At 33.3% G+C, this 11,698-nt stretch overlaps 1 protein-coding gene across 1 annotated transcript; it reads left to right on the plus strand.

Annotated features, from left to right (window-relative positions):
* The first annotated feature begins 2,656 nt into the window (after positions 1-2,656).
* On the plus strand, positions 2,657-3,040 carry LOC132314324 (uncharacterized). Its single transcript, XM_059813200.1, has one exon. The coding sequence runs from the start codon at positions 2,657-2,659 to the stop codon at positions 3,038-3,040; it is 384 nt and encodes a 127-aa protein (XP_059669183.1).
* The last annotated feature ends 8,658 nt before the right edge of the window (positions 3,041-11,698 follow it).

Here is an 11,698-nt window from a genome sequence, read left to right on the forward strand (position 1 = left end):
AAAGAAGAAAAAGTGAGAAGTTACTTTTAATAAAGTAGCAATAAATAAACAAGTTGGAGCCAGGAATGAAAACAACATACGCGAAGCTAATGGTACATATCTAAAAGCTGGTATTATTGCCTAAGTGCATGCTTAACTCTGAACTACCGAAACATATGTAGTAGAAGTAATTGTCCCAAAACCACTTTAAATTTGATAATTATCCATCCAAAAATCCTGGGAACAAAGAAAAAAGAGAAAGAGGTTGCCTGACCTACTCAAAAGGCAAATGACCAATTAATAAAAGTGGTTTCATTTGGAAAAAAGTAAATCGACTGGTGTATATCATGCATGAGTCACTGGCTTGGACTTGACTTCAAGTGCTGTCCCAAGCCAAGATAGAAATTATTCCCTTATCGAATGGAAAAATATATTACCGTAAAATCATGCTAGCTTTTTCGTCTATATAAAAACAAATTGTGGTCGGTTAGGGGTGCGTGTTACCTTGTACTGATTAGGGGACATTTGTTTGATTGTCATACTTAAATTCAAATATGCTGACCCAGAGGAACTATTAGAATGTTGATAAAGTTTCTCTAACAAAAATGGTAACAAGACATTAATTTATACTGAAGTACAACAAAAATGAAATGAAAAGAAGAGAAAGTGGGAAGTTGCTTTTATTAAAGTCGGAATAACAAAATAGATTGGGTCAGGAACGAACGAGAATCATTCATGTAATATTCAAAGCACATGATTCAATTACAAAAGGATACTACCCAAGTGTACATGATTGTTGAAAGAAATAGAGTGGTGAATTATACGTGTTGGATGAGTAAGTAATAATTAAAACGGTGGTTACAATATTATTTGTGAAGAAAAGGTACTGGAGGTGTTCATTAGCATTCCTGGTGGTAATACTGGGTTTTGACACAAAATATTAATAATCTTAGCGTGTTTATCCGAAAGTACTTTAAGAAAAATTATAATCATGTGGATATTGTATTAAACATGATACTCATGTTAAGACACGATTTATTATCAACCACTGATTCATATATACTTTTTAGTAATTTTTGTCGCCCAGGATTGTAGTCAAGAAATTATTGCTAAAAGCATTTTCATTTGAGAAACACACACAAATGATATATGTAGTTAATATCAGCCAGTGCTCAGCTCTAAACCACAAAACATAAATTAATATATAAACTTCTTAAATTATCGTCCAAAACAACTTTAAGTTTGACAATTATCCATACACAACTCTGGGGAACAAAGAAAAAAACGTGAAAAGAGTGACTGACCCACCCAAAAGGATGATTAATAAATAAAGTGGTTTCATGTGGAAAATAGAACTAAATCGACAGGTGTGTATCACGAGTGGACTGACTTGGACTTCACTTCATGCACTATCCCAAGCCCAAGAGAGAAATTTTACCCTCACCAAACAGAACTAAGGAAAAATTACTACTAATTAAATCATAATTTTTTCCTATAAAACAAAGTTCATGATTAAGTTGTGGTTGTTGTTAGTAATATATTGTAGATGCATTACTAGTAACCTTAAACAGATAGCATACTAACTGGTGAAGTAAAATAAAGAGCCTGTGAGGGTACCCAGAAATTGGCTGTTCAAACCCGTTCCAACTTCATGAACAATCGGACTGGAAATGCTCAATGACCTATACTTCTGCCGTCAGACTGGATTTTTCAAGGATTCACCCGATTAAAACGGGTTGGATCCATCTCTAAACTTTTTAATATTATTTTTAATTTGGGACAGATATTGGTGTTTTAGTGGTCCACGTCAGCAGAACAAATTTTGTCCTGATAAGACACGACCCAACCATTGCTCTATTATTTAACTAGGCCTACTTACTTTATAAAGTAGAGTCACGTTTCCATGTCTCCATGTGGTCATAGTTTTAAAAGCAGTGTCACGTTACCATGTCTCCATGTGGTCCTAGTTTTTATCATAAATGGCCAACTATATATATATATATATATATATGCGTATCCTTTTGTCAAACCACAGGGGTGTTGTTGTACTTTATCCTATTTATTTAAAAGGGGAGTAAATCAACCGTTGTGTATGACGAGGACTGATTTGGACTTGAAATTAACTTTCATATGTTTGGATGTAAAATATTTTTAAATAAATATATTTTTTATTTTATTGTGTTTGGTTGTCATAAAATATTTACGAAGAAATAAAATACTAAAATTTAACAAAAATAACTTACGTATCAATTTTCGACAAGTTATTTTACAGGTCTCATATGATGAACTTGTTCTTAACCTCGACCTAGATATTTACCAAACACCAAAAAAATAAAAATAAAAAAAATATTTTACCAAAAAATGAGAAATATTTTTGAAAAAAAATATTTTACGTCCAAACAAATAAAGCCTAAATCATACGTATCTCTTTGAAAACAATAATATATCGATTAAGTTGTAAAATCATAATAATATGTAGTGAATGTGCATGATTGGGATATGAAATATTTGACACTAGATAAAAAAGAGAAAGTGGGAAGTTACTTTGAATAAAGTAGCAATAACTAAAAAAGTTGGAGCAAAGAATGAGAAGCATCCAATTATAAAAGGATACTACTCTGTAAATGCTGGCATTGATAGAGAGTAGTGGAATTGGGTTGGATCAGTAGCTAGTAAAATGGTGGTTACATTATTTGTGAGGAAAGGATGGTGGTGTTCATTAGCATTCCTTTTGGTAATGCTGTGCACAATTGTATGTGGAGATATATCTCTCTCTATCTCACATAAGGATAGCATTAATGTCATCTTCAACTCACACTACTCCTGCAATGGTACCATTGGAGAATGCCGCGTGGACGAAGAGCTGGTGTTTCCCATGGATCCTGAAATAACTAGAAGGCTACTCCAGGGGAATGGAGAATCAGTGGCTGAAGGGACCCTTAATGCACAACAATCAGTCGGCGCAGGGTGTGATAGAGGATACGGAAGTTGCCTTCCTGGTGAAAATGGACAAGTCAACCGTGGGTGCAATCCTTTTCACGGTTGTCGCTTAGGCTCCTGATGCAGTCATGACGTGGTGGCATGCATTAATTATTATTATTATTATTATTATTATTATTTTCTCGATAAGTTTGGTGATGATGCAGTTACACTATAACAAGAAGCAAGAGAATATGGGAGTATCAAATGGCAAATTCTTTCTTAATTTGTTTCGTTTAAACCACGTATCATGTAGTGTTTATTTAAATAATAGAATCATTCTGCCGCTGATTCAACTGATGCTTGTTCATGTTTTTTTTTTTTTTTTCCTGGTAAATATGGTCTGAAGGTGTGGGTTTGTGAATTGTGGCACATGGTTTAATTGATAAGAATAAGATGGTTGGTCATGTTTCAATCAAACATTATTATTGATTTTGGACGCATTTCACCATTTTCCTAATTATACAACAAATAATGTTGCAAGGATTTTTTTTTAAAGTATTAGAACTTATATGGGTTCTGAGTAATCTTAATAATTTAAAATTTTAATTATGTCTCTTGTTGTGTTGTGTCAGGTTTTGACTCATTATTAAACATGTTACAATATTCATGTTGAGTTACTTATTTAATAATTGAGTTGCGTTCATAACAAAAAAAATTTGACACCAATAGTAATCGTGTCGTGTTCATGTCAAGTTTTTTTGACAAAAATTATAATCGTGCCTATCTAAAAGTCTTATGACATCGTACAGGTATAAAGTGTTGTATTTAACTTAATTGGGCAATAACAAAGCATCCATGACCTTAAGCGATTAAGAAATCTTTATGACAAATCTTGACGCGACGTGAACATGAAATGTTATTAGGAAAGTGATTTTGAATTTGACTAAATTGGGTTCAGATTATAATTGTATGATTCTAAAGTGACAAGCTAATTAATACTCTCTATGATTTATAAATATCATGTTCGACTTTGACCCACCAACTTTTTATAACTTAAATAAATCATTTTTAATTAAGGCTTCGTTTGTCTGGATGTAAAATATATTTTTATTTTTTGGTATTTAGTTGTCGTAAAATATTTACGAAAAAAAATATATATTAAAATTTAACAAAAATAACTTATTCATAAATTTTCGACAAGCTATTTTACACGCCCCACTTGATAGATTCGACCTCAACCTCAACGTAAATTTTTACAGAACAATGAAAAAGTAAAAATAAAAAAATATTTTATTTGAAAAAAAAAATATTTTACGTCGAAATAAACTGAGTCTAAATATGTATGTAAGATTGTGATGCTAAAACATTTTCCTTTGACTGAACTAATTAAACTCAAATTGTATATGTCCTTTATTTCATCCACTGCTAACCTCTAAAATACCAAAACATATAGAATTGTCCAAAACAACGTTTAAGTTTTAAAAAAAATATTTTACGAAAGATTGTGATGCTAAAACATTTTCCTTTGACAGAACTAATTAAGCTCAAATTGTATATGTCCTTTATTTCATCCACTGCTCACCTCTAAAATACCAAAACATATAGAATTGTCCAAAACAACTTTTAAGTTTAGTAATTATCCATCCAAAGCTCAGGGGAATAAAGGAAAAAGTGAAAGAGGCCCCGAAATAAAGAAAAAAAGTGAAAAGAGGGTGCCTGACCTACTCAGAAGGCAAATGATTAATTAATAAAGTAGTTTCATTTGGAAATAAAAAATAAAAGTAAACCGACTGGTGTGTATCATGAGTCTCACTGACTTGCACTTGACTTCAGGTAATGTCAATTAAATTGAAGTGTTCACCTAATTTATTTCAAATGCTACTCTCCTCAAATGGTAAGTATAAGACACCAAGTCACCAAGCCTATGATTAAAATGCTATCTTTCTCTGGTGAAAACAAAAATGTTCTGATGACAAATCATAACATAACCCTGAGGATTTGTTGGTCAATCTTTAAGTCACAGTTCATAGATCCAAACAAATTAAGTAGCTTTTTTTCTTTTTAGTAATTTTTGTCGCCCGGGATTGTAGTCATGAAATTATTGCTAAAAGCATTTTCATTTGAGAAACACACACAAAGAAACACACACAAATGATATATGTAGTTAATATCAGCCAGTGCTCAGCTCTAAACCACAGAACATAAATTAATATATAAACTTCTTAAATTATTGTCCAAAACAACTTTAAGTTTGACAATTATCCATACACAACTCTGGGGAACAAAGAAAAAAAGTGAAAAGAGTGACTGACCCACCCAAAAGGATGATTAATAAATAAAGTGGTTTCATGTGGAAAATAGAACTAAATCGACAGGTGTGTATCACGAGTGGACTGACTTGGACTTCACTTCATGCACTATCCCAAGCCCAAGAGAGAAATTTTACCCTCACCAAACAGAACTAAGGAAAAATTACTACTAATTAAATCATAATTTTTTCCTATAAAACAAAGTTCATGATTAAGTTGTGGTTGTTGTTAGTAATATATTGTAGATGCATTACTAGTAACCTTAAACAGATAGCATACTAACCGGTGAAGTAAAATAAAGAGCCTGTGAGGGTACCCAGAAATTGGCTGTTCAAACCCGTTCCAACTTCATGAACAATCGGACTGGAAATGCTCAATGACCTATACTTCTGCCGTCAGACTGGATTTTTCAAGGATTCACCCGATTAAAACGGGTTGGATCCATCTCTAAACTTTTTAATATTATTTTTAATTTGGGACAGATATTGGTGTTTTAGTGGTCCACGTCAGCAGGACAAATTTTGTCCTGATAAGACACGACCCAACCATTGCTCTATTATTTAACTAGGCCTACTTGCTTTATAAAGTAGAGTCACGTTTCCATGTCTCCATGTGGTCCTAGTTTTAATAGTCGTGTCACCTTACCATGTCTCCATGTGGTCCTAGTTTTTATAATGAATGGCCAACTAGATATATATATATATAATAAGGTTTAAGTATAATAACACCTCTATCGGTGCTTGTCAAAAAGATACCCAGACGAAAGTCATATGTTTTTGGAACAATGACACTTTGAAGAAATTTCATCCAAACAAGGTCTTATATCATATGAGAAGATAAATTTGTCACTTAACATTAAATTCAGATTTATTACAAAATATCATACCTGTCAAAATGACGCAATTGTCCTTGAAAGTTTATGGCCATAAATTAACGCCACTTAGCGCCAGATTAACAACCCGTGAATTGCCCATAATGAAATTAATTTTTTTATTTTTTTTAACAAATGGGGGGTTATCAATTTTGTTATTACCATAACTAAAATAGCGAATCCAATGTGGACTACACAGCGAAATAACACCCAATAGCATCAATTAGCTTTTGAAAGACATCATTCAGAGGTTGGATACCCATCCATAATCTCTCACAATTATTTTAAGGCAAAATTGAACAACATTGACAGATATAAGTAACACCTATAGACACCCTTTTAGATTGGTCAAACTTTCTTCTTTTTGTAAGAAATTGAAAATTTATTACAGCAAAAGAAATATGCAATGTTGTTATTTTGAGAAATTGTGACAGAATGAAAACAAATGGTTTTTTTTTTTTTACTAAAAATTTTGTTATTAATTCACACATTGGTAATTTCGTCCAATTTATTAATCTGTTTATATATATATATATATATATATATATATATATATATAGAGAGAGAGAGAGAGAGAGAGAGAGAGAGAGAGAGAGTCTATATTCTTCATTAGGGGTAGTTTATATTCCTAGCACTATGACTGTTTGTTCCTAAGGGGTAGTTTCATCCAATTTATTAACTTGAAAAGTTAAAAAGGTTAACTAAATGGTCAAATGGCAATATGGTCAAATTTTCATGCCAGTTGGTTTCAAGGGGTGCCCTTTGTCCACTTTTCAATCTTCAAGGGTTGTCATTGTCCCAAAAACAGGTAACTTTCATATGCGTATCCTTTTAGCAAACCACAAGGGGTGTTGCTGTACTTTATCCTATTTTTTTTAAAAGGGGAGTAAATCAACCGTTGCGTATGACGAGGACTGATTTGGACTTGAAATTAATTACACCCTTACCAAATAGAAATGATGACAAATTACAACTAGGCTCCGTTTGTTTGGATGTAAAATATTTTTAAATAAATATATTTTTTATTTTATTATGTTTGGTTGTCATAAAATATTTACGAAGAAATAAAATACTAAAATTTAACAAAAATAACTTACGTATCAATTTTTGACAAGTTATTTTACATGTCCCATCCGATGAACTTGTTCTTAACCTTGACCTAGATATTTACCAAACACCAAAAATGTAAAAATAAAAAAAAATATTTTACCAAAATAAGAGAAATATTTTTCAAAAAAAATATTTTACGTCCAAACAAACAAAGCCTAAATTATACACGATTGGGATATGAAATATTTGACACTAGATTAAAAAGAGAAAGTGGGAAGTTACTTTGAATAAAGTAGCAATAACTAAAAAAGTAGGAGCAAAGAATGAGAAGCATTCAATTATAAAAGGATACTACTCTGTAAATGCTGGCATTGATAGAGAGTAGTGGAATTGGGTTGGATCAGTAGCTAGTAAAATGGTGGTTACATTATTTGTGAGGAAAGGATGGTGGTGTTCATTAGCATTCCTTTTGGTAATGCTGTGCACAATTGTATGTGGAGATATATCTCTCTCTATCTCACATAAGGAGAGCATTAATGTCATCTTCAACTCACACTACTCCTGCAATGGTACCATTGGCCAATGCCGCGTGGACGAAGAGCTGGTGCTTCCCATGGATCCTGAAATAACTAGAAGGCTACTCCAGGGGAATGGAGGATCAGTGACTGGCGCGGCCCTTGAAGCACAACAAACAGCAGGCGGCGCAAAGTGCGACAGAGACAAATACGGAAAATGCCTTCCCGGTAAAAATGGAAAACCCGGACGTGGGTGCAAAATTTTTGATAAGTGTCGCCTGGGCCAAGACAAAAATTAAATTTCTTGATGTAGTCATGACGTTGTGTCATGCCCTAAGTTTTTTTTTTTTTTCGTAAAGTTTGGTGGCGGTGCAGTTACACTATAACAAGAAGCAAGAGCATATGAGAGTATCAAATGCCAAATTCAAGAAACATGTATCACTTGTCTTTCTTAATTTGTTGTCTTTCTTCATTTGTTTCTTTTAATCCAGGTATCATGTAGTGCTTATTTAAATAATAGAATCATTCTGCTGCACATGATTTAAATTATATATATATATAATTTTTTTTTTTCTTCTGGTAAATATGGTCTGAAGGTGTGGGTTTGTGAATTGTGGCTAGGGTTCTGCACATGATTTAATTGATAAGAATAAGATGGTTGTTCATGTTTCAATGAAACATTATTATTGAATTTTGGACACATTTCACCATTTTCCTAATTATATAACAAATAATGTTGCAAGAGATTTTTTTTAAGTATTGGAACTTATATGGGTTCTAACCTTCATAATTTAAAATTAATTATATGTCCTTTGTTGTATTGTGTCAGGTCTTGACTCATTGTCAAACATGTTACAAGATTTCTTGACAAGAATTATAATCATGCCTATCTAAGAGCCTTATGACAGGTGTTGCATTTAACTTAATTGGGCAATAACAAAGCTTCCATGACCTTAAATCTTTTTGACAAACCCTAACACGACTTAAACATGATATGTTATCAAGAAATTGAATTTGAATTTGACTAATTTTGGTTCAGATTATAATTGTGTGAATCTAAAGTGACAGGCTAATTAATACTCCCTATGATTTATAAGTATTGTGTTACACTTTGACCCACCTACATTTTATAACTCAAATAAATCATTTTTAACTAAATGTGTACGTAAGATTGTGATGCTAATTAGTAATTAAACTCAAATTGTAAACGTCCTTTATTTCATCCACTGCTCACCTCTAAAATACCAAAACATATAGAATTGTCCAAAACAACTTTTAAGGTTAATAATTATCCATCCAAAGCTTTGGGGGAATAAAGGAAAATGTGAAAGAGGCACCGAAATAAAGAAAAAAGTGCAAAGAGGGTGCCTGACCTACTCAGAAGGCAAATGATTAATTAGAAAAGTAGTTTCATGTGGAAATAAAAAATAAAGGTAAACGGACTGGTGTGTATCATGAGTTACACTGACTTGGACTTGACTTCGGTTAATGTCAATTAAATTGAAGTGTCTACCTAATTTATTTCAAATGCTACTCTCCTCAAATGGTAATTATAACACACCAAGTCACCAAGCCTGTGATTAAAATGCTATCTTTCTCTGGTGAAAACAAAAATGTTCTGATGACAAATCATAACATAACCCTGAAGATTTGTTGGTCAATCTTTAAGTCACAGTTCAAATATCCAAACAAAGTAGCTTTGTTTCCGTTTGTTTTCTATTGAGTTCTAAAATCTTTACTAGTGATTTTTATCACCCCAGGATTTTAATTATGAAATTGTTAAAAAACATTTTCATTTGGCAAAATCGAACTGAAATTGTGTATGTAGTATGAATGAAAAAGGGGAGCAAGAGGCAAGCAGTACCATTTATGTGCTAGAGTTTGGAAGTGGAGAAAGATTTTAAACCTTAGAGCTTCTTGCTTCACAGCGACTCCGGATGAGGGTTTTGTGCATATAAAGGTTGGGTGCAGGGGCGAAGCCAAGATTGTAAAGTAGGGAGGACTAAAAATAATTAAACACATGATTACTTAGTGTGTCATTCATACTTTAAATACAAAATTCTCATGCGTCAGTCATTCAATTAAACCTAATAATCTACAACCTTCAAACACATTTAAGTACACGTCCAAACTCTAATGTGTTTTCAAAGTCAAGAATCCACTAAAATATGTTTCATACAAGTATTAAAACAAACGCCTTCAAGAATGCAAGATATATATATTCCTTATCAATAATTTCACATTAGAAAGTAAGACCTATGTGTTTCGCCCCTGACTAGTTATTAATCCATTATATAGTAAATTACCCAATTTAACAAGAAACCATCAAGTCATCAACAAAGCTTTTTTTTTTTTTTTTTTTTTTACAAGAATAAAAATCAATATTTCACTGAATTAACAATAATAAAACATTGAGTTTGGGTCCTTTCTATAGACTAACAATGTGTTTGGTTTGCTAGACTGGACCCTATTATGTTTTATTATGGTTTCTTTTGTGATTGGGTCTGTCCATTATTCGTGGACTTGCTCATATTTAAGGCTTGACCTTTGTAAATTTTATAACTCCTTTTATTTATAGATAAACTATGGATTAGGCTGATAGGAAGATGAAGAATAATACATGGGCTTATAAGAATAATAGTACTAAATTTTTTTTTTCAATTGGACCTGGGCTATAACCCAGGTTAGCCTATTACTAGTTCCTCCCCTGGTTGGGTGTTAGAATAGGACTGGGATCCTTTGTTGTATCCTGGTCATGTTGTACCTGGAAACGACACGTTTTGTATTAAAAAATAGTTATGAGTCTCAATTTCTTTATCTGACGCTTTTGTTCTTTCTCTCTCTCTCAAGATACAACACTTTCTCTCTCTTCTGTCTCTCCATCCTGTTCTCATGCTTACGATTTTCATCTTTCCTTCTCTATCTTCTGTCTTTTCATATGGTCTTCAAATAAAATTTTACATACCTTGTACAAAACTCCTCGATCAGCCTTATGTGCAAGCGTCTTCCTCCACTGCTCCATCTCCTGATCTAATAAATGAACATATATTCTCTTCTTACGAATGTCATTGTGATGATTTCTCCATTTTCGACAACAGCAATTGGATCACTGTGGAGGGAAAATTTTCCACTAATCATAATAAACCATGTGTCCAAGGAATAAGGAAAACCCATATCTATGGCAAATAGTCCTGGAGCCCAACACGGCCCAGAGGCCCAATAAGAAAACCTAAATAAGGCTCGATCAACCCGTTTGGTATAATATAGCCCACTCAACAAAATGCAGACCAGCAAATGGCCCAAGCCGTGCACATTCAAAGCTCTATATTGCCCACTATGAAGGAAATGCCGCGAAACAAGGGACCATGAATGCCCACATTTGAAAACCACCAGCAACAGCTCCTTGAAAAGCTCTGTAAAAACATATAAATAAAGGATGAATGAAAAGATAGATCCATCAAATTCCAATTACATTTCCTTTATTGTCCAAATTGCTTACATCCAGTCATACTTTCTTGTTTATAATTTTTTGCAATTTTCTTAAGTGTTCGGGTGTAAAAACCTGCACCTACACTTTGGTGCCATCTGTGGGAAGGCGTTTACAAAAAGTCTTTTCACTATCATTTTCATGCGACATCGTTCCGGAATGGCGATAGGGTCAGATGCCGCATAAATACAACAGCAGGAAATCATTCAGAAAATGCGTGAAGAGATGCAAACACAGTTTAACATCCTTCGGTGAGCCAATGAGGCTAGTACCGAGTAGATCAATGCATTGAAACAAGTTAACGAAGCTAATGTAACACAAATCAACGCTCTGCGTCAAGAGAACCAAGGACTACGAGTCACCGTTCAACGGGCCAATCCACCGATCACCCCTCAACCAGAGCGCCAGAACGAGCTAGTAGATCCGCCCATAGCGCCTGTGTGACGACCCTGGTTTTTAGGCCAACGTGTCCTGTGATGAACCGAAGACTTGACTCGATAACGGATCCGATATACGGAAGCGAAAACAGAAAACAGGACTCTAAGAAGTCAAAGTGACCTTCCAT

Source organism: Cornus florida, unplaced genomic scaffold (assembly GCF_030987335.1).
Source record: "Cornus florida cultivar Cherokee Brave unplaced genomic scaffold, ASM3098733v1 CherokeeBrave_3.0.0_Hap2_Chr06, whole genome shotgun sequence".
NCBI lineage: Eukaryota > Viridiplantae > Streptophyta > Magnoliopsida > Cornales > Cornaceae > Cornus > Cornus florida.

Bases quoted from the DNA above. Each gene is read 5' to 3' on its own strand.
- LOC132314324 (XM_059813200.1), top strand. From the start codon at position 2,657: ATGGTGGTTACATTATTTGTGAGGAAAGGATGGTGGTGTTCATTAGCA.